The sequence below is a fragment of the Anguilla anguilla genome, chromosome 1 (genome assembly GCF_013347855.1).
Source record: "Anguilla anguilla isolate fAngAng1 chromosome 1, fAngAng1.pri, whole genome shotgun sequence".
NCBI classification, from domain to species: domain Eukaryota; kingdom Metazoa; phylum Chordata; class Actinopteri; order Anguilliformes; family Anguillidae; genus Anguilla; species Anguilla anguilla.
The window spans coordinates 85,064,862-85,089,007 of NC_049201.1; the positions used below are offsets into that span (position 1 = coordinate 85,064,862).

A 24,146-nucleotide genomic window follows, 5' to 3' on the forward strand; every position below is an offset into this window, starting at 1 on the left:
GCAGATCTCCAGGGACAGGATTGGGCAGCCCTGGTCAGAACGAGGCATGTTTTGTGAGATGGTAGATCTCCAGGGACAGGATTGGGCAGCCCTGGTCAGATCGAGGCATGTTTTGTGAGATGGTAGATCTCCAGAGACAGGGTTGGGCAGCCCTGGTCAGAACGAGGCATGTTTTGTGAGATGGTAGATCTCCAGGGACAGGATTGGGCAGCCCTGGTCAGAATATTTTTATAAAATCTCACCGATCTTGCGGTGCAGCCCGTCGGCCCTGAAGTCTCGGGAGAACTTCTCCATGTAGCACGCAAAGCTCCAGTACGTGTCCACCTCAGAGTCCAGCACCTCCAGGAAGCGGCTGCAGAGGTCATTCATCCCCTGGGCATAGCTGACCTCTGACACCCAGGCCAGCCCAAGACAACCAGGTACACACACACGCACATGCACATGCACGCGCACATGCACATCCGCACACGCACACACACGCACGCGCACACACACGCATGCACACGCACGCACGCACACACACACACATGCGCGCACACACACACGCACATACACACCCACGCACAGACAAAAGAGTCAAAAGTGTACACACCCATATGGCCCCTGGCATAGCCTGAGGTTCCTCTTCCCAAAGCTCATAACAGTCATAACAGGACAGCTTTGTGCGCCATTTGACATGGCGAATGCACAGCCGTGTGAAAAAGCATCAAGGAAAAGATCAACAACTGAGCCATCGTCTGCATTTTTAACCTTTATCATTTTTTCCTGTCACTACCACCAGGGGGCTCCAACCACCAGGGACTCCAGCAGCGGTCAGCTTGTTAAAACTCAGGCTCTGGATCAAGTATTCATAATATGTTCCATTAAAACCTGAGGTAGAGTGTTTCAAAGAGCAGGGACAAGGACAAGGACTTAAGACATGGGGGACAGGGACGAAACTTCACCTGGGTGAAAAGCAGCATATGTGATAAGAATGTCTCTCAGGACCAAAAGGTTGCCGGAGCCCTCTCCACTGCAAAAGAAAACAAAATTAGAAACAAAACAACCTCCTTTGAGAAGAAATGCGTCACGCACTAAATGTGCGCTGCCGCGTGTCAAATCTCTCCGATTACAAAGCTCAAGTACCGTTACAACGGTATGAAACGCCTCGATAGTTCACAGCTGCTGACCCTCTCCATTCCAGAGTCAAGAGAAGTAAGGCCCGTTAAAGCGAGAGGCATTTACAAGACCCCCATTGTCAACGATTTTCTGAAATATGCAACACATTCGCCAAATCCTCAAAAGTCACATGATCACGCAGAACTAGCGAAAGGGCTGCGAGCAACGTACGCACTATTAAACTGGTTTCTGTATTCACAGCGAATACTGACAGACATTGTCTCCGTCAGTATCATCAGTCTATCTTTGCCAATGTGACTAACCAGTGTGGCCTCTCAGAAAGTGTGTTTGCCCTCATTTGCATTTCAGGTAAACGCAATCATACCAAGGCAAGGCCCGAGACAGACCTTTCTTCCATCTTATTTGCACAACTCGATATGATGTGGCCTATAGCCACAGCTCCAGGTAACGAGAGACGTGTGATATATCTTATCTCTGTTTAAAGTGCACACAAGCAAACAGGAACCTGCTGATGTGTTTTTAAAAAGCTGTGCTGGGCTTATTGCCAACACCCTTCTAAGGACACCTTGTCTTCTGTTGAGTTTAAATCTCCCTTGTGTGCAAACACACTGGGCAAAAACCACGTTGTGCATTAAGATGTGGGATGTCGGCCAGTTGATTACATCATAGGCCTGTGGCACAGTTGTGCAGCTCCTATTGAAGCCCTAATACTGCCAATCACTCACTGCACAGGAAGGGCTCAACTTAGTTAACACTTTAAGAGAGACAGCAGCTCAGCTTTCATAAGATTCGATACATGGGCCTAGAACAGACAAAACTCGGACAAGATAAAATTGAGATATGAGAAGAATTCTCTGCCCCAGCAGGAGCATTTCATTTATTCACCCCTTAAATCACACGTTAAGTAAAACCCAAAAAATACATCTTTTGTAAATGAATGGTACTTTAACATAGTCACCCCATTCTGTTCGCTTTACAATAAAAAACTATATTAAGATGTATGTATGTATATATGTATGCATGCATGCATGTATGTATTTTATGCATGCATGCATGCATGTACAGTATGTATGTATGCATGCATGCATGTATGTATAGTATGCATGCATGCAAGTACAGTTTGTATGTATGCATGCATGTATGGACAGTATGTATGTATGTATGTATGTATGTACAGTATGCATGTATGTATGTATGTACAGTATGCATGCATGCATGTATGTATGTATGTTTGTATGTACGTATGTATAGTATGTCTGTACGTATGTATATATGCATGCATGCATGTATGTACAGTATGTATGTATGTATGTGTATGTACAGTATGTGTGTGTATGTATGTATACAATACAATACAATACTTTATTGTCCCCAAGGGGAAATTTGTTTTCACAGTTTGCCTTGCAGCCTCACATAAATACATAGATACATACAGTACAGTATATACATATAACACACATATAATAAATACATAGATACATACAGTAATAAATACCTAGATACATACATATAATACACCTGACATTCAGCGAGGCAGTTTGTTCAGCACCTCGGTAGCAGAGGGGACAAAACTCTTTTTAAAACGGGCCCGTTTCCAGGTCAGAGACCTGTACCTGCGGCCAGATGGAAGGAGTGAGAAGAGTGGGTTGAGGGGGTGTGTGGGGTCGTGCGCTATGGTGAGTGCTCTGTGTGTTAGGGCTTTGTTGTTGAGCTCTGAGAGGTTTTGGGTGGGAAGTTCAATGATTTATGAGGTCGTTGTGTGATGTGTGATGCGGGTGAGTTTGTTCCTGTTTGTGGCAGTTAACATGGTGAAGAAACAGGGTGAGCAGTAGAGTAAGATGGGCTGGATGATGCTTTTGTACAGTAGTGACAGAAGGTGAGGTGCAACAGAAAGTGCTCTTAGTTTCCGTATGACTGAAAGTCTTTGCTGGCTGCGTTTATGGATGTCAGTGGTGTATCTCCAGAGTGAGTCTGAGATATTTGAAGAAGTTAACCAGTTCAACAGTTTCATTATTGATACATGTGGTCTTGTGGACTGTATGGTGTGGACTGGGGTTTGTGATGACCATTTCTTTTGTCTTGGCAATATTTATCTGAGGGTAGTTGTCTGTGCACCACTGTGTGAAGTGGGATATGGAGTGCTGGTAGGCTGTAACCTAGTTATTATCATTGAGGAGTGCAAGTATGGCTGTGTCATCAGAGTATTTGAAGTATGTGGTGATGGGTGAGGGGCTGGTGCAGTCGTTGGTGTAGAGTGTGTAACAGGAAGGGGCTCAGCACACAGCCCTGTGGGGCTCCGGTGTTGGTGATGATGGTGGAAGATCTTACTGTGCAGACTCTGACAGCTTGTGGTCTGTTGGTGAGGAAACTGTGAACCCAGTGGATGAGGAGTAGAGCGACGTTGAGGTGGTGGAGTTTCCTGTATGTATGTATGTATGTGTATTTACAGTATGCATGTATGTATGTGTATGTACAGTATGCATGTATGTATGTGTATGTACAGTATGCATGTATGTATGTATGTATGTGTATGTACAGTATGCATGTATGTATGTGTATATACAGTATGCATGTATGTGTATGTACAGTATGCATGTATGTATGTGTATGTATGTATGTATGTATGTGTATGTACAGTATGCATGTATGTGTATGTACAGTATGCATGTATGTATGTGTATGTGTTTGCTTATCCTGATAAGGTGCTGTTCTAACACATGGACCACAGCCTGGTATTGAATCTGGACAGTGGTCAGCCGCATGTCCATCTGTAGTGATATTCATTTTTGAATGAGGAATCCATGTGTTTTCGCCACAGTGGCCTTCTAGGTGACCAAATCGCTATTATGATAAATGATGCTGAGGATGAATATTACAATATAACACGCGTTTAGCTTATTCTGGCGTGGTTTTGCCCTTCTCTGCAGTGCATTCTGGGACTGTTAATGGGGGTGGTGAGGGGCACTCACAGGTAGTAGGCCAGGTCTCGGTCGGTCCGCGGGACGTCCTTGTCGATGATGCGTACGGCCTCCTGCAGCTCCTCCAGGTCAAAAGCGACCCGCTCAAAAACGACCTAAACCAACGTTTGCACAGGCGACACGAGGCAAAAGCAGGAAACGTACACACGATCGCAACGACAGCAACAAGAGACGCGCGTTAGCGGGAGAGCACCTGATACGGGACGTGAGGTCACCCCCTTATGCAATAAGAGCACCATTGGGACCCTTTGCAGTGGACCTTGGTCCTTAGCTCAGCGGGCTAATAACATCTCTTAGGTGGAGCCAATGGCAGTGTAAGGGTGGCTCACACCCACAGTAGAACTGCCGCCTAGACTGATTTTCCTCATACATTCAGCGTTCATGAAGCGTTAAACTTGCAGCATGCATGTCCTGTCAGTAAGAATAAGGCATACTTGTATTGGACATTTGGTGATATCCTTTGGTTTGAAAATTTAAATTCAATGAGATGCTGGAGAATGTCATTATGTAAAGTGTAGTACGATGCCAAATTGATTTCATTTGTTTTCTTAATTTGTTTCAAGAAAACAAATGAAGCCGTAGTTGAAAGCATGCATGTATGTATGTATGTGTGTGTGTGTATATATATATATATATACATACATATATATATGCGCTTCCTTTAATTAGGCTACCATGCTGAGCATTTTTGGACCGGCTGGCTGATTTACCTGTGCCTGCAGTTCCAGGAAGGACAGTCTCTCCCTGACCTCCTCGCTCTGCTCTTGGCACAGTTCCTGAGCCGCCTTCTTCCTTTGCTCATAGTACTTCACCGCGGCAACCAGCTCGGCTACAGTAGAGCAGGGGGGGCAGGGAGCGGCGTGTCAACACAGCTGAGACTGAGGAAGCGCGAGCTTGGTGTGGCAGAAGGAAAAGCAGGCAGAGGGGACGCATACAGATGCTCACAAAAAACTTTCACACTTCCTTCAGTCTCCAAGACACTCACAAACTTGTTTAGATTCAGAGATACTGCACTCAGTGTTCATATACCACTGTCAAATTACAATTGCAGTCAAGCAGAAAATGGGCAGATTCAGACTCATTACTGAGCAAAATTACATTTTGTACAAAGGATAAGAAAAAGAGAGAAAAAGACTTTTAAATGGCCAGCCGTTATGGTGGAGGAGGAAGGAGGATACGTTGCTATGGCGACGGAAGGACAGAGCGCGTGGGAAAGGAAAAGCGCACGGGCGTGGCGGTAAAACCGCGAGCCGCTGCGGCAGTCACCGTCGGTGCCGTTCAGGCGCAAGCGCACGCAGCCAGGAAGCAGCCGCTGCCACTTCCTCTTCATGACCCGGTACCGCACCGCCAGCTGCTCCTGCAGCAGGGGGCGCTCCAGAGCGGTGGAGCTGCAGGGGAACATGCCGAACAGGAAGCGCCACGCCTGTGCGCGCTCAGAAGGGGACACGCCCCCTGGGGAAACAGGAGAGGGAGGAGACGCGTCATGTGCCAGTTATCCAAGGGGGGGGGGGGCTCCCAAACTTGTGCCTGAGAAACCCCCCCCCCCCCAACTCAAAAAAAAGGTTCACGGTCGACTCCTAAATCCAACATTCATTACAGGCTATTTAACAAACCAATGCACAGCTAGTTCAAACTGTGAAGGGTCATTCAGTAAAAATAAAATAATACTTTTGAAAATAAATACACTGCCGGGTCTCAGGAGGATATTATAAATCTATATAATACATGCAGCTATTTATGGCAGAAATATGCAATAATTACAATGATCACAGCATAACCGGGGTGATATGCAATAATTACAATGATCAAACGAGACAACGCCCTGGATCTCCAACAGCGGTTACATATTCAAAGAAATTGAAAAGAATTCAAATAAGAGAGCAATGGGTCAGTAGAGGGGAGGTCAGCTTGATATATGTCACAAATGTTTTATGTGATGTATATCCTATGTATATAATATGCATTAGTGAGCTCTCATACAGGAACAAAAAGCTACGTGAGGGGAGAGACAAGGCCTGCGACGTACACACAGCAGCCGAAGAATGCTTCCTGCCGGGAGCTTTATCCCTTTTCCTTATGACCACAGTCAGGCGTTTATGTAACCTCTGGGCACATGATCTCACAAAGCCTCGCTGCCTATCGTGTCACGGATGTAAGGAAACACTGATCCAATTCACACGCTGGCATCTGAGGGAGGGAGGGAGGGGGGGAGAGAGAGAGAGAGAGAGAGAGAGAGCGAGAGAGACAGAGCAAGCAAGAGAGAGAGAGAGAGACAGAGAGAGAGAGCAAGAGAGAGCGATAGAGCGAGAAAGCAAGAGAGAGAGAGTGAGAGAGAGAGAGAGAGAGCAAGAGAGAGCGAGAGAGCAAGAGAGAAAGCAAGAGACTTTTTGACTTTTAAGGTCTGCTTTATTCACCATTCTACCAATCTTCACAAGACCTCAAAAGCCATTTTTTCAAGACAAAGAAACCCCAACCCCATGACCTACACAAAACCCCAGGCACCAACAAGAAAACCAAAACATTCACTGAAAGAAAAAACAGAAACCAAAAAAAGATAAACAAAAAAATAAAAATGAAGAAACCAAAACACTCAATTAAAAAAAAAGAAGAAAAAAAATAAATAAATAAAAGCAAGAGAGAGTGAGAGAGCGAGCAAGAGAGAGACCGAGAGAGACAGAGAGAGAGAGCGAGAGAGAGAGAGAGAGAAAGAGCAAGCGAGAGAGAGAGTGAGAGAGCGAGCAAGAGAGAGAGCGAGAGAGAGAGAAGCGCGTAGCAGGATTCCAGAAACAAAGCGCAAGACAGGAGTGGAGTAGCGCACCAGGGTTATGTATCCGCGCTTGAAAACGAGAGGTTGCAGGCTTGATTCCCAAATGGAGAATCAGCAGTACAGTATAACGGGTGGAGAACTGGGATCGTAATTGAGTAAAGCATCCAGCTGTATAAATACATTTTATATAAAATAGGAAAGCGTGCAAGTTCCTACAGACAAGACCATCTCATAGTTGCCTAAATACAAATATTAAGCAGCCTTCCAGCAGGTCCATGGGTGAGCAAACTCTTTCCCACCCCTCAAGAGCCAGACCCCTCCCTACCACTGATCTTGTCATTATCTCCCTCCTCATTCCTCTTTTTGTCAATTTTTCCATTTTTTCCCCTCCTCGTTTGACTGAAGATTTTTTCTAATCTCAGCAAATCACAAACACAACAGAAAGAAATAAACCAGAAAAAAAAAAAAATATATATATATATATATATATATATAATAAGATGCATTAAGTATAAATGTGTTGTAATCCCCAACACCAGAATATCTACAACCAAGACTGAAGGCACAACAGGATGAAAGATGTGATCTGATATTGACTTGTTTGATGGACCAAAGTCCAACATGACATTCCACAGACGTCCCATGAGCACAGAGAATGGATGGTTTAAACACACAGATAAGACCACTGTTGCGTCAGTGATCAAATGTAGGACATATGCTGTGTGTGTGTGTGTGTGTGTGTGTGTGCATGCAAGCGTATGTGTGTGTCCGTGTGCGTGTGTGAGTGTGTGTGCATGTGTGTCTGTATGTGAGTAAATACTGGTCCAGTACAAAAGTGCACGAATGCGTATTTGTACTCTGCGAGGTGAAAACTGCATTAGCTTCTTTAATAACTGTACAGTTGCAGATGCTTCATATCTGAACCTCATGATCTTCCCGAGTTTCCCACAAGCCTCAAAGGGCCCAACCGCGTCCTTGCCGCACACCGTAGAGCCCCACACTGCAGAGCCGAACACGGTAGAGCCGCACACGGTAGAGCTGCACACCGTAAAGCCTCACACCGTAGAGCCGCACACCGTAGAGCTGTCACACCGTAAAGCCGCACACGGTAGAGCCTCACACCGTAGAGCCGCACACCGTAGAGCTGCACACCGTAGAGCTGTCACACCGTAAAGCCGCACACCGTAGAGCTGTTACACCGTAGAGCTGCACACCGTAGAGCTGCACACTGTAAAGCTGTCACACCGTAGAGCCACACACGGTAGAGCCTCACACCGTAGAGCCGCACACCGTAGAGCTGCACACTGTAAAGCTGTCACACCGTAGAGCCTCACACCGTAGAGCCGCACACCGTAGAGCTGCACACTGTAAAGCTGTCACACCGTAGAGCCACACACCGTAGAGCTGCACACCGTAGAGCTGTCACACCGTAAAGCCGCACACCGTAGAGCCGCACACCGTAAAGCTGTCACACCGTAAAGCCTCACACCGTAAAGCTGTCACACCGTAGAGCCTCACACCATAAAGCTGTCACACCGTAGAGCCTCACACCGTAAAGCTGTCACACCGTAGAGCCTCACACCGTAAAGCTGTTACACCGTAGAGCCGCACACCGTAGAGCTGTCACACCGTAAATCCGCACGCGGTAGAGCCTCACACCGTAGAGCCGCACACCGTAGAGCCTCACACCGTAGAGTCGCACACTGTAAAGCTGTCACACCGTAAAGCTGTTACACCGTAGAGCCTCACACCGTAAAGAGCCTCACACCATAGAGCTGCACACCGTAAAGCCACACACCGTAGAGCCGCACACCGTAAAGCTATCACACCGTAGAGCCGCACACCGTAAAGCTGTCACACCGTAGAGCCTCACACCGTAGAGCCACACACCGTAGAGCTGCACACTGTAAAGCCTCACACCGTAGAGCCTCTGTTTGATCTGTTTGCGCGTTCCTGCTTAGGGGCGTGCCAACGAGCTAGGCACCAGGCGCCTGCAAGACCGGTCTCTCTCAGCACCGTCCGTAAGCTCGCTGCTCCCCCCCCTCCCCCCTCCCGTATCGCTGCGGGGGGGACCCGTCACCTGACTGCCGCCTGACTCAGGAACTGGGCCGCGGACGGACCAGCCGTCAGGGACATCCATTCGAAACGGCTCCGCGGACCTGCCCCCCCCACCCCCACCCCATTCTCCTCGCTGCGCTGGAGGAGCAGTAAACAGGCTTGGCAGCGGCCAGAGCGTGACCAATGAGAGATCGGGGAACAGATGAACGCTTCATTGGGTTCATGTAACGCAGAGTCGGGGGGCAGGCAGCCCTGAGGAGGCACAACCCCATAGATTTTAACGGCACCTCTGGGCGGTCATCTCCTCTTGCATCGACAGTTGGCCCTCATATTGACAGTTGGCATCACGGCCAGCCCAACCCAATGGCTGACATAAGTGACTGCTTAGGGACTTGCGATCGCCAGGGGACCCCCTAATTATTCTGAAATCTATATATCATTTAAAATTGAGTGGGGGGGGGGGGGGGGGGGGGGGGACCCAAATTAAATCATGCTTAGGGCCCCTCAAACGAGGCTGGTGAAGTCTGGACCTTCATTAAAGTCTCCTGTTTTCCTTTACCTTTTTCCCTTTGATTTTGTCTTTGCATTTATCTTCATTTTTTTATAGCATATCCTTTGTGAAAAGTTTTTTCTCAAATACACCGAGCAAATAAATTTGGTATTATTCAGCTATACTTGCAAATGTATCTGGAACTTTCTGTCACTCTAACTCTTCACTAGAGACACTGTCTACATGTTCAGGTCAAGATGTTCTTCTTCAGTCTAGCTTTTACAGCCAACTCATGTCAAAATGCAAAATAAATGGGAGTTCCCATTAAAAAAACATTATAGAAATAATTTTGCTGGATAAAAGCATCTACTAAATTAATGTAATGTAATGCAATGTAGTAATTAAGGTTTCAGATGCACAATAAAGATAAAGAAGGAATACAGCTTTATGGGACATGGGGCAGGAACCCTCTGTATACAGTCCTAGGATACGTTCAGCAGTCAAAAAAATCATAAACATTGAAAGTATAGCCTGATTGAGTGAATCCAGATTTGAAGTCAATGTACTGCTAAAAAATAGAATGCATTAAACATGCAAAGCGACCGGGCATTTTAATGTACTCTGTGTCTTCCGCATAGGCTACTTGTCCTTGACAAAACAAAATAGGTGAGTTTGAATTGCGTAGCTATTCTCGCGTGGACATGCATTTTAAACAGAAGGCTTGGGAAATATGAACGGGCGAAAGGAGCAGTTAGATAAAGACTTAAGACTCAAACATTCTAGTAGGCTACAGTTACAATGCATAGTATCTAGAAATTTGCAGTTGGGAGCGAGAGTCTTTTAAGGAGAACATGGACCATGCAGGAGAAAAAAAAAACACTGAATACGCCGGCAGAGTAAATTTCACAAATGAACTGATGTGCAACAAGAGAACCGGATAAGCTCGGTATTTTAAGATTGGATTCATTTTCAAATAACTTTAGGTAAACTTAAATCCTTTATCGCGGCAAGACATTAACTTAGCTCTCAGTGACACCGTTAAAACCCTAGCTGGTGAGCTCAAGACATCAAATAGACTTGCCGTTTTTCACGATGTACGCCCGCAGCCTTGACTCGTCCACTCTCCCTTCCGCGTCCATAACCCCAGGTAACCCAAGCGGAGGAGTCTTCCCAGGGATAGGAGTGGATGTTGATGCTCCTGCAAATTGCTTCGCTGGCGAGTCGTTTTCCTTAGTTCTTGCGTCCCTTCCATCGTATCCAGTCACGGTGTTATTCATTTCCACCAAATGTTTTACTCCGGCACCCGCTTTTGCGTGGGCACCCACGTGCGAGCGACAGAACCCTCCTTTCTCCTTTGGTTTCCACCGTTTCCCGCACAGTCAAGCGCCGGTCTTAAAAACTTGCAAAGTAAATCTGTTTGTTTGTTTTTTGTGACATTATTGCAACCGCTTTAGACTGCTTGCCATCCAACTTCTAAATGTCTCTGACTGTCCGGGGTAGTTTGTCCTGTCTAGAAGTCCATTTGGCTTGTGTCTCTCAAATAGAACTCATTACGAGTACATTCTACCCATTCTCATCAGCCAACAACTGAGGGGCTCTTACAATCCTGTGCTGTCCATATACTGGAAATCCCGACCCCCGCCACCCCCGCCAAATCATATGACTGGAGCCTTACTACGTTGATCCTCTCATCCGAGTTCAAAGCCTGGTTTACGTTCTGTGGCTGCATAGTCCTTTCTGCTGCGGTTTACCCCCTCTTGTGGTTGTCCAGCCTATATATGTATCAGGGCAGCCTGTTCCTGGGAAAGTAATGAACTTCATTTGGATTTATACTGAGATTTTCCCAGTTGAAGAACCACAGTAAAAGCAACGAAGCAGTAAAGATGTTAGCTAGAACCTATGCATATTATTCTGCATCTTTAATTAAAGGAAGGTTTGCCGAGTCTTTTTTAGTTTCATATATTCCCTTTCTTCAATAGATTTTGATTAAAGTATCTGTCATCATCGCAAACACAAGTTTTATAACTAGAAGAACACTTTTGAAGCAGAATTGTCGAGTATCTCTCTTACTCGGGTCAGTTTAATTGTCTTCAGTATAATTTGTACAATGCAATTAAAATGAGTTATGTTGCACAACATTTTCAGCATTTCAGCAGCGGCCAAAATTGCATGGTAAAACACAAACGCCATATTATTAATAGCAGTTCTCTTATAAGCATACTTGGCAGTCAAGAGTTTTTACCATCTCTATAAAGCAATTAAAAAACATGAAATTAGCAGTAAGAGAGATTTACTTCTGACTGAATTAAATATCTAGTGATGAAACTCCAGCGGCCACCCTCAGGGCTCCGGTGGTAATCCCAGTGCTGATTTCAGATGAGAATGTACCGTAGCACGGCCTGCCAATGGCCACCCTCAGGGCTCCGGTGGTAATCCCAGTGCTGATTTCAGATGAGAATGTACCGTAGCACGGCCTGCCAATGGCCACCCTCAGGGCTCCGGTGGTAATCCCAGTGCTGATTTCAGATGAGAATGTACCGTAGCACGGCCTGCCAATGGCCTCAGGGTTCGAACACCCCCGGACTACAGCCCTAGCCGCCTGATGACATACCTGACATGCCAAATAGATGGGGCGACACAGCTCAGGAGGCAAGAGCGGTTGTCTGGCAGTCAGAGGGGTTGCCGGTTCGATCCCCGCCCTGGGCGTGTCGAAGTGTCCCTGAGCAAGATACCTAACCCCATAATTGCTAAATGGACTGCATTTATATAGCGCTTTTATCCAAAGCGCTTTACAATTGATGCCTCTCATTCGCCAGAGCAGTTAGGGGTTAGGTGTCTTGCTCAAGGACACTTCGACACGCCTAGGGCGGGGTTTGAACCGGCAACCCTCCGACTGCCAGACAATCGGTCTTACCTCCTGAGCTATGTCGCCCCCAATTGCTCCCAATGAGCTGATTGGTACCTTGCATGGCTGCCTTTCAGTGTGTGTGTGTGTGTGTGTGTGTGTGTGTGTGTGTGTGTGAATGAGGCATTAATTGTATCCAAAGCGCTTTGGATAAAAGTGCTATATAAATGCAGTCCATTTACCATTAGATGCTTAATTGTGAAGTTTTTACCACATTACTCCTCACAAATAAATCTGAGACAGAGCACCCCAATGAACATTCATTCTCACAGAAACAATTTCATGTATTTTTCTTACGGTTTATTTATTTATTTACTTCTACCACTTTTAAACCAAAAACAGGTTTGCAGTAAGCTGGCAAACCATCCCATTTACAACCAAGCAGTCAGTGTATGTAAATTAGAACCAGACAACATTAGCCAACATTCCACAACTCCCACTCAGCAGAAATCCAGAGCAATTTGTACAATTGTTTCCTTTTTACACAATAACGCTTTATACATTAGGCCATATAGCGATGCAATTCACATAGTTACTGTGCTCAAGGGAGAACGGCAGTGCTCTACCTTGGAACTGAACCTGCAACCTTTGGCATGGGAGCCCAGCTCCCATGAGGGAGAAGACTCATTAGATTTCACTACATTTCTGCATGTAACATAAGCAACAGTTAGGGCTTTTAATGCAGATAATCAAAAGTCAATCACACGGAAACATATCACAGAATAGAAAATCAAGTCGTCTTTGTCAGTGGTTAGTCACAAATTGTGAATTTTCCTGATCTTGACACGAGAATGCCTTGCGACAAATTGGCAGCCTGTCCAGGGTGCGTGCCTGCCTCTCGCCCAATGCACGCTGCGATAGGCTCCAGCAATTCCCCCTTCCCCTTTATGAATCCTCAGGTGGTTTGTTAATGAAGATGCGCATCTATAACACTTCCCACAATGAGTACATTTGAAGGGCCCTTCCCCTTTATGAATTCTCAGGTGGTTTGTTAATGAAGATGCATATCTATAACACTTTCCACAATCAGTACATTTGAAGGGCTTTTCACCGGTATGAATTCTCAGGTGTGCATTTAAATGACATTCATATATATATAACACTTACCACAATGAATACATTTGTGGGGCTTTTCACTAGAATGAATTCTCAGGTGTTGCTTTAAGCTAGGTTTTTGGCAAAAAATCCTTCCCACAATCAGTACATTTGAAGGGCTTTTCCCCTTTATGAATTCTCAGGTGGTTTTTTAATGAAGATGCATATCTATAACACTTCCCACAAAGAGTACATTTGAAGGGCCTTTCACCGGTATGAATTCTCAGGTGTGCATTTAAATGACATTCAAATATATAACACTTCCCACAATGAATACATTTGTGGGGCATTTCACCAGAATGAATTCTCAGGTGTTGCTTTAAGCTAGGTTTTTGGCAGAAACACTTCCCACAATGAATACATTTGTGGGGCTTTTCACCAGAATGAATTTTCAGGTGCTGATTTAAATTATATTTGATGTTAAAGCACTTCCAACACTGAGTACATCTATAAGGCTTTTCACCTGTACGAATTATCAGGTGTTTATTTAGACTAGATCTTTTTTGGAAACACTTCCCACACTGAGTACATTTGTAGGGAGTGTCACTTGTATGAGTTAAGTAAACTGGACATTAATTCAAAACACTTGCCACACTGAATACATTTGAATGACTTTTTGAATTTTCAGGTGTTCAACAAACCCACATTTATACCTGAAACCCCTCGTACACTTAGTACAGTCGTAGGATGCGTCACTTGTATTATTTCTCAGGTGTGCCTTTAAACTAGATGCATATCTAAAACCCTTCCCACAATGGACACATTTGCAGGGCTTTTTACTAGCATGAGTTTTCAGGCGTTCGTTTAAATCAGATTCATTCATATAACACCTCCCACAATCAATGCTTTTGCAGGGCTTTACACCTGTATGGATTCTCAAATGTTTTTTTAAAACACTTCCAAGGCAGAAACCCTTTCCACATTGAGTACATTTGTAAGGCTCTTCACCTGTATGAATTTCCAGGTGTTTATTTAAACTAGATCAAACACTTCTCACATTGGGTGCATTTGTAGTGTGTGTCACTTCTATGACTCATCATGTGTTGATTTAAAGGACTAGGCTGATTGAAAGACTTCACACACTGAGAGTGTATCAAAGATTCCTTACTGCTATTCATGAGATCACTCACTGAACAGTCACTGGATTCATACTTAATTTGATCGGATTTAATATCAACACGTTTATTATCTTGCAGGTCCAAGTCCTGCTCTGTAGCCTCCTTCGTCATCATCATCATCATCATCATCATCATCATCTGTCTCTGTTTTCATTGGGTCAGGATGAAAACTGGCTACATATCCCAGCTCTTCATTGTCCAGGCTCTCGGTCTTAATGAGATCCACAGTGCGGTTGGAACCCAGATCAGTTTGTTTTTAGCAGTGATGTGTGTGTGTGTGGCGTACGTCACTCTCCCCACCGTGTGCCCTAACCAAGAGGCCAAAACCAGACTTCGTTTTTGAAGCTCATTTCCTGGTGTTGTAGTTCCTGGTTGCTCACTAGCGCCACTACGGATGGCTCCAGTATAGGTGTTTTCATATCCGGTTTCCATGTAAGTCTACGGTACAAATGCAATCAAAATACAAAGTCAATAATTTTTTCTCACAAGAACAAATAGTCATAATAGGTGTATTTTATTCGTCTTATGACTGTCCATGGGTCGATTTCATGATTTATTGCGTCATTTGGGCACAGTGCCAATATTTGTTCTGGACCAATGAGGTACAGCTTGCGTCACTTCCGGATTACTGCAAAGGTCTCAGCTACAGTAGGGGTTACAGTCTATGGTCACTGGGGTGGGCGGTGGCGCCTCTTGGCCTTGACATTGCGGCTCCGGCTACGGTCCGCCTGTGCTAAGTCTGAAAATGCAGGCATCCCATTTCGTGGTGATTTCATTATGGCGTATGCTATTTACAGCTGCACTAGACGACCATAAAATAATCCTCCTCTTAAGTTTTTTGGTAGCCGAGTCATTTTTACTATTTCCTTTAGCCTACTTAACAAAATAATTACTTGGCAGAAAGCGTAATCAGCTTGCTATATTTGGTGGTCCAGTAGTAGCCTATGCTAAAACAGTTCGCAACTTCGGCTACCAAGCAATTTGACTAGCTAGCTAACCTTAACCGAACATTCAATCTGTCAGACGTGTTTGGCGGCTTGTCAGTCGTGTACATTCCGTAAATGTCTACCTGGGCCATGCTTCACGCATGTGACAAAGCTACTATAATCCCGATTTTGGGATAAACACTTTTTCAGTTTCACGAAGCGAATTAAGAGTCCCAAGGTTCATTTGCTGAATATACAACACACGATGAAATCACACACACAGAATTTAACGAAATTAACCATCTCGGCATTTAGAAAGGAACATGTTTTTAGCATTTAAGAGACCGACAAGCTAGGCATTTAAGACAGTGGTTCTCAGAATCGGTTCTGGGGGCTCCTTGCGTATATTGGCTTTTCTCCATTGGTTTTGATGATTTACAAGAAAAAAATAATAGCCTAATAATAATGAGAAATTCAACGTAGGCTACATTATTTTTGTCTTCATGCACCAGGTGGAAAACTTGCTGTACAAAGTGCGTTGTCATATTTACACGCCTGCAGATCAGTTATTAAAATACTTGGTAGATTTGTTAATCACCGCTGACAGTGTTAATTTTTATTCGGTAGAAAGTGATTTGCGAATGATCGGTCAGCTAGCGTCACCCAGCAAGTGAACGCCACAAACGGCGATGGAGTAGCTAGTAGTAGCAGGCTCATTAACTGACTGGCGAAAACCTACGACGATAACTTGCTCGGTTAACAGCAGATCTACCAGACAGTTATACGAAAATTAGCCTAGTCAAATCACCAGTAGCCTACACATCCCCGATTGATTGACCATCAGTGTAGTCAATGTTCTTCCCCTGTGGTTCATATTGCTAATGCGTGAGCTAACCACGGATAGCCTACCTAGCTCACTGGCAAGCTGATATGCTAGCTAAGCATATTCGTTTTGCTGAGAAACATAAATTGAAGATAACTGAACATAGCCTAATTGTATTTTTAATGTCATACATATAACGTGATTACATGACACAGTACAGTCACGGATGGAAATTAAACTCCGTAAACATCTGATAATATATTTTAAAACATAACGGCAGACAGTCAGCTAGCCTCGTTCAGGTTGATGGGCTTTTCCGCACCGGACTGTCAATCAAATTGTAAAAATCACAAGACCGCTTAACTCTATGGTTTTGGCTCCAAATCGAGAAAATGGCCGCGCCCGCCATTGAGCTTCAAAACGTGTTTTAGAGACCCACGGAGAGTCAATGGGTGACGTCACAGTAGCTTTGTCCATATTTTTTACAGTCTCTGGCCCTAACGCACTCTACGTCGAGCCCTGGCGTATCACCCTTTGTCTCCGACGCTGCCATGTGGACAGACTGCGCTGTACCGAGTTGCTCTTCTTTCCGTCAGATCCTGTGCAGCACAGTGAGGTTTTGTCGTGTTATCTCAGTGTCCCCTTTTCTCCAAGACCACGTCTACAGTATGGTATAAAGGATTTTAGTTTTACGAATGGGTGTTCTTTATTAAAATTAGGTTGAAAATGGGGACATGAGCCTGGTCGATCCCAGTCCCCAACTGCAATGGAATTTGGAAGCCACGGGGCCGGTATGTTTGAAACTGAGACATTTTGGCACGTATTGGGTTTTGAGAGTACACTTTTCATTAAATGACGCATCCCATAACAATACACACCAGTAAATGCGTACAGTATATTCGTTGTACTGATGTTGTTGAAGGAAAACAGATAACCCCACCCTCAAAGTCGCACAGGTGATGATGCGTTTCTCTCCAACGACAGTGATTACATGCGGAGGGAAGCGACTAATTTTTAAAACCGTATTATAGGAAACAACAGTTATATTCTGGAAATTTTGCGATTTATATGTTGTTATTTGACTATACTGTTGCATTTATGACATTATGCATGAAGAATAAACTGTCAGACTGAAAATATGATTTCTGAAAGATCGCCAAAACAGGTTTGATCTCCCTACCAAACAACAAACTTTAGTCAATTTAGGCTAGTTGTTTCCCAAATGTGTTTTGTGCGCTAACGGGGTATCCAAAAGAAAACTATCGATATTCATTTATAAAAAGACAAAAAAAAAACATACCTAATTCAGTCAGATCACCGCGTTCTACTTCGGGTTGAACGTAACATTTTTTATAACGCCTTCGGTTTTTTTTTTTTGTGCAATAGAAGCAGAAGTCGAATTCGACGAACACGTTTGAAAACTTCCCCGGAAGCTCAACAAATATGGTCACATCACTCAGGAGGATGTGACGTAAACAAACAAGTAGTCTGGTTACCATAGAGTGTACTAAAGAAGAGTAGAAGCACTAATTATCTTTCCTAGGTAAGAAAAAAAAATCCTACCCCACAGAAAAATATATGCGTTTTTATTCGTATTTATTTTACCCTACGTCATATTTTCACGTCCTAGTTGGAGATCTTTATGATGCAATGCACAGCCGAAGCATTTCTATGCGTTTATGGCAGAAAGTTAAAAGAACATGTATTGCTAATATACCACCAAGATGAAAAATATCAAAATACATAATGAAATAACATTTGGACACGTGCAATTGCATCATTCATTTATTTACAATAATTTCACAATTAAATACCATTTATTTATATCCATGTTTTAATTTGAATTCCATACATTGAATGATTCTTCCGTTTTAAATCAGTCGCATAAGCTTCACAATGAAGACAGATTGATTAAATGCCCAATAATATATTAAAACGATTATTATTAAGATGAAGATCATGGAGTATTGCGGCGATCTTTGATAATGAAGATTAAAACTGGGCATAAAAAACGGCAGTAGCCCAATTGCATTTATCGTGCGGTTTGCCGTCATAATTCCGGTTCTGTAAAGTAAACGAGACTGCAACAGGAAGTGGTTTGTTCAAGCAGTTTCTCTGACATTCAAGCTAATTTAGGAAATGAAACCAGTTTGTGAGGTCTGTGGAGAAATGTACAGTATGTGCATTGCAAAATGGTTGCATGAGGGTTAATACTATTGGTCCATCTGAAATCCTATATCACATAACATGACACATAGACCTCCAATCTACATTTGTGCTCTCCTGTGAATGGAAACCATGAGGGGACTCAGACATTAGCATTCCCCATCCAATCAGAGAATGATTTAAGCCTGTCTCAAAAAGCATTTATTAATGCTTTTTGAGACAACATACGAACACTGCACACAGGAAAAGAACATTGCTGCCAGTTCGGGCATCTGCTAACTGAACTAAGCGCTTTGGATAAAAGCGCTATATAAATGCAGTCCATTTACCAGTCCATTTAACTCCAAAATTCGAATTGCGCCGTGTGAGATGTGTCAAACTGTCGAAAGCCTCAACAGCGGGGGCAGGAAAATGACACGGTGACTGTGACCATAGCAAATACCAGCTTCAGCGCGAGGAGGGCATAGAACGGAAGAGGAAGAAGACCGTCTTCACCAGCATCGCTGTCTGGCTCTACAACGAGAAGACGAGAGAAATCTCTCCGGAGAGAGAAACATTTTAAATGTACTTTTCAGGGGTTTCGCCATTTCAAGAGACATTTCAACAGATTTAATTTCTGGCAGAGCTGTAAAATAATATGGATGAATGATTCAATAGGATGATATGACATTATTTGTTATGCAAAGGCGAATTGTGGAAAAATGAATCACTTTGCCAGGGGAATTGATTGTATAGGAATAGATCCCCCATAGCAGAGGTCTGTCTCAACTGAATTCACAGCAGTAAATTAAACGCTTAAATGATATATAGATGTGCATGTTTCATATCACAATTATACACAAAATGTGCATCTCTTACTCTTTAAAGCACTGTGAGGGAATTGCAAAGTTGTTTTGATTGCATTAATTAATCTAAGATGCCTTACAAGGATACCATAAAACAGGAGGGTGAACTCCAACTGGAATGGAACTTCCATCGGACTGCTTTGTAAAGTAGCAGTGCAATCCGACGGAAAACTGCAGTGAAAAATGACAAATAAAAGAAGCAAGTAAATCAGCGTTCAGCTCTACCTGGCGGAGCTGTGGCACTGGCGGTTAGGATTTTCCTAGCGATGCACTCTGGATCACAGACGTGAATCTTTGTTCCGTTGCCATGGTGCTGCTTGCTTTGCCCATTCACCTTACACATCAGAGTGCAGAAGTAGGTATCGGTGTCATTTTTTGTCAGCTCTTTAATGGTGATGGTGGTGTTTTCTGTGCTGGCGTCCTTTTTCTTAACGACTCTTCCTTTCAGCTGACTTAAGCCCTCCACCTCTCTCCACCGTTCCAGTTGCCGAATGTACCACTGGGGTAAACACTGTGAAAATTCATCCCCGGAGTCAGAATGGATCTGACAGCTGAGGGTGATGTTACCGCCCTCTACGGCTTCCACTTGTCCTTCTGACTGTGTCACCCAAATCAAGCAGCAGACCCTGGCTGGCATAAACAGAGACACAGCAGTGACAGATGCTGAAGCAGGAAGCCTACATTACACTCTGGATATAAGGCCCCCTGGTTGGCCGTGCAGCGTAATGGTGCACTGCTGCTGTGCCTTCAAAGTAAAGGTACTGTAACCTGCAGCGCCTCAGGGAATATACAATAATATACCTGGATTATAGAAAGGTAAGAAAGGTTGTCAGCCGTGCATTTCCCAATGCATACGCACACAGCTTAAACTAGTTGGCTTTTCTGTAACTTTAATTCCTTTACAGTCTAAAAGCAACGGCAAATGGAAAGAACATTACCTGAGAATTGGTGCACAAGGATCCAGACGAGAACATGTAGCATCTCTCTAAAACTGGGTGGAAAAAAAACAGGCTGACCAAACAGTGATGAGCAAAAATACACTTGTTTTTGTCTCAAATCAACATCCAGCTTTAACCAGTTAGTCAGTGAAATGCAAGCAACCAGGTCATGCAAGTACAAGCTCACCCTTTGGTGAAAAGATTCCATGGACACATATACTGTACATCAATTCATTATCTATACCCACTTATCCTGAGCAGGGTCGCGGGGCGTGCTGGAGCCTATCCCAGCATGCATTGGGCGATAGGCAGGAATGCACCCCAGACAGGCCGCCAATCTATCGCAGGGCACACACACCATTCACTCTCACACTCATACCTATACATATGGGAAATTTAGAGTCTCCAATTAGCCTACCTGCCTGTCTTTGGACTGCGGGAGGAAACCCGCGTGGACACGGGGAGAACACGCAAACTTCACACAGAAAGGCCCCAAGCCGAGATTCAAACCCACGACCTTCTTGCTGTGAGGCGACAGTGCTACCCACTGCACCACCGTGCCACCTGGCACATATATAGTTAAATGCAAAGATATAGGCACAGTGACATGATTTCTGTTACTTTGGCTTTTCTACTCCGGCACATTGGAAATAAAATATTGAGTATGGGGTTAATGTGCAGGCTGTCAGCTTTAATTTGAGGGTGTATACAGCTGTAACCGTGCATAGGAATTACAACCCTTTTTATAAATAGTCCCCCATTTTAGAAGAGCAAAAGTAATTGGACAATTGGCTGCTCAACTGATTCTTGCTGGATACCAGCTGCATGGCATTGCATCATTAATTCATATACATGACACCTAAATTAAAAGTTTTAGAGTTGATTCTAGGTGTGTAATTTGCAACTGGAGTCTGTTGAGGTTATTAGAACTAGGTGTCAATGCCAGTAAAGTAGGCCATCATGAGGCTTCAGAATAAATTGATCAGAGACATAGCCAAAACATTGGATGTGTCAAAATCAACTGTTTGATACACTGCAAATCCAATGTGCAAGAGTACACAGCCAAAACAAAAATACTATCCCAGAACTTTTGCATTTAACAGAATGAAAAATGGTACAATGCATATGTATAATGATGAAATTTGTTTGTAAATAAGAGACCAATAATACAGGAATGGCTTACCTTTTACCTTCACCGATGCACCGAAAAGATTCAACAGCAAAAGCCTCTGTAAGAATATCCTCCTACACACCTCTCTACTTCTAGCTGCTACATACTTCTCTACTTCTGGCTTCCTGTTACTAGCATAACAGGAAGCCAGAAGGGGTGATGTGGTTTGTGCGCCATCTACTGGAGGGGTGATGTGGTTAGTGCACCATCTGCAGGAGGGGTGATGTGGTCAGTGTGCCATCTGCTGGAGGGGTGATGTGGTTAGTGCGCCATCTACTGGAGGGGTGATGTGCGCCATCTGCTGGTGGAGAGGGAGCGGTTTGGCTGGCCTGCTTCCACAGTGGTTAGAATTTTTCAGTGATTGTTAACTGTTTATATGCTCTACTGTACGTATGTTATTTTACTATGACTAAAAATCTATTTACATAACGTAACGTAACATAATATAACGTAAGACGAGAACAGGCTATTCCTACCACTAAACTGTACTTAATGCTTAGTTTATCTAAACACTAGATAGTATCTAACACTGTATCAAGCCGGGCCTTGAATACCCCCAGTGTTTCTGCCTCCACTACATGTCCAGGCAAACTATTACACACATTGACCACTTTCTGTGTGAAAAAATATTTCCTAATGTCTGTGTGAAATTTACCCTTTTCCAGTTTCCATTTATGCCCCCTCGTTCGGCTAACCGAACTCAACTTGAATAATTTCCTGTAGTTCACTTTGCTCATCCCTTAATAAATTTAAAAGCCGGAATCAAATCTCCCCTAAGTCTCCTTTTACTAAGCTTGAAAAGTCCGAGCATCTCAAGCTTGTCCTCATAACACTTAGGCCTATCTTTTATCCTCGGAATCAATCTGCTTGCCCATCTTTGGACCTTTTCCAGCGCCTCTATATCTTTCTTGTAGTACAGTCTCCAGAACTGCACACAATACTCTAAGTGTGGTCTGACAAGGGTATTGTATTGGGTGAGTATGATCTCCTTAGATTTATACTCAATACTCCTGGCTATGTATCCCAGCATCCTGTTGGCTTTTTTTTGTTTACTGCTACAGCACATTGACCAGACCCTGATAGGCTTTGATCAACTATTACTCCCAAGTCTTTTTCTACATTCTAATTTTGTACCTCCCATGAAGTAATCCTGCCCTATGTTTTATTCCCCACATGTAGAACTTTACATTTAGTTATATTGAATTTAATCTGCCAGGTTTCTGCCCAATTTCTGGATTCTGTTTAAATCTTCTTGGATTACTTTAGTAGATTCCAAACTGCTGGCTAAACCTCCCAGTTTTGTATCATCTGCAAATTTAACTAGTGTACTTTCAATGTCTGTGTCAAGGTCATTTATGTAAAGGAGGAAGAGCAGTGGACCCAGCACTAATCCCTGTGGAACTCCACTTCCCACAATACCCTGCTCAGAGAAGATCCCTCCTACTACTACCCTTTGTGTTCTATCCTGTAGCCAGTTCCAAACCCACTCTGAAATGCCTCCTGTAATTCCTAATGTCCTCATTTTGATAATGAGTTTATTATGTGGTACCTTATGAAGTGCTTTTTGGAAATTTAAGTATGTAATATTGTAAGCCCTGCTCCCATCCAGAAACTTGGTAGCTTCCTCAAAGAATGTCAAAAGGTTTGTCATGCATGACCTTCCCTTGCAAAAACCATGTTGGCTATCCCTTAGGATGTTATTATTTTCGTACAGCTCACTCCTGTTCTAAAACGAATCCCAGCGCCCCATAAACCTGTACCCCTCTTTCCTACAAAAGGATTGTAGCCACGTGTTAAACCTCCAGGTAAAGTTCTGCTTCCCTCTGCTTGCACGTGGTACAGGTAGAATTGCAGAGATGACTACCGTGGAGGTTGTGCTCCTAATCACCTCTGCTAATTCCACAAATGTGTCCTGCAGGACCTCAAACCTGCCCTTACCCATGTCATTGGTCCCTACGTGGACCATGACAACTGGATCCCTTCCTTCTCTGGCCAGGAGCTTGTCCACGCGCTCAAGAAGATCTCCTACCAGGCAGGCCTACCTGGGCACCATATATGGGAAGGCTTGTATTTGTTTGAGTGAACTGCATATGCCTTTAAAAAGATAAGTGCTGTGGTTGCAACCACATTACTAGATGCAAGATTTGCACAATTGTAAATGGTAAATTTCGGCACATTTCCCTGTATGTTTTACCACATTAAGCTTGAGAGGCAAACTTACGGAACTCAGCGTAAGTGCTTGGTTGAGATCTTTCCTGGTTTTGTTACCTGCTGTAGCTAGCAGGATGCTTAACGATGAGAACCAACTGTCCAGTTGCATTTGCCCTACAGTGTACATAAAATATTAAGTGATAAAAATGGGACAGTTCTATATTCTGCTTGCCAGCTGGCAGAATATGCAGTAGTGAAACTGTAAGAACTGGCATCATTTGTTGTTTCAGGATGACATATGATATCAGAACACATTTTGTAAAGCTTACATGGAAATCTTATGTCCCTCAGGAACACCTGAAATGACACTACTACCAATGGCTGTGTATATCACTCAGGAACACCTGAAATGGCACTACTACCTGTGGTATTTGTGGCTCAGTTTATTTTTACAGCTAAATATCTTGAGTGTGATACGGGGTTGCAGGAGGAGGTTCTTATGAGTGTGTAGGAAATTAGCTCAGTTACAAGGCAGGAAGTTGTCTTTTGTTATTAGGATGTGGTACATGATGCACATTTTCAGTCAGACCTGACCA

General features: G+C 43.9%; 1 protein-coding gene across 5 annotated transcripts in view; it reads right to left on the reverse strand.

Annotated features, from left to right (window-relative positions):
- The window catches only part of si:dkey-238d18.4 (TBC1 domain family member 15), a 28,470-nt gene extending 6,873 nt beyond the window's left edge, over positions 1–21,597 (reverse strand). Inside the window, exons 1-9 of one of the 5 annotated variants that reach the window (XM_035419103.1) lie at positions 21,412–21,597; positions 20,229–20,281; positions 19,516–19,801; positions 17,580–18,958; positions 5,364–5,549; positions 4,808–4,926; positions 4,089–4,192; positions 945–1,012; positions 243–389 (exon numbers count right to left, since the gene is read on the reverse strand). In XM_035419103.1, the coding sequence (XP_035274994.1) occupies positions 243–389; positions 945–1,012; positions 4,089–4,192; positions 4,808–4,926; positions 5,364–5,549; positions 17,580–17,778 (823 nt within the window). In that variant the 5' untranslated portion in view covers positions 17,779–18,958; positions 19,516–19,801; positions 20,229–20,281; positions 21,412–21,597. Of the gene's footprint in view, positions 1–242; positions 390–944; positions 1,013–4,088; positions 4,193–4,807; positions 4,927–5,363; positions 5,550–10,493; positions 11,218–17,579; positions 18,985–19,515; positions 19,921–20,228; positions 20,282–21,411 lie in introns of those variants that run through there. The other 4 variants (XM_035419092.1, XM_035419081.1, XM_035419112.1 and 1 more) reach the window with 4 other exon arrangements.
- Positions 21,598–24,146: the final 2,549 nt, after the last annotated feature.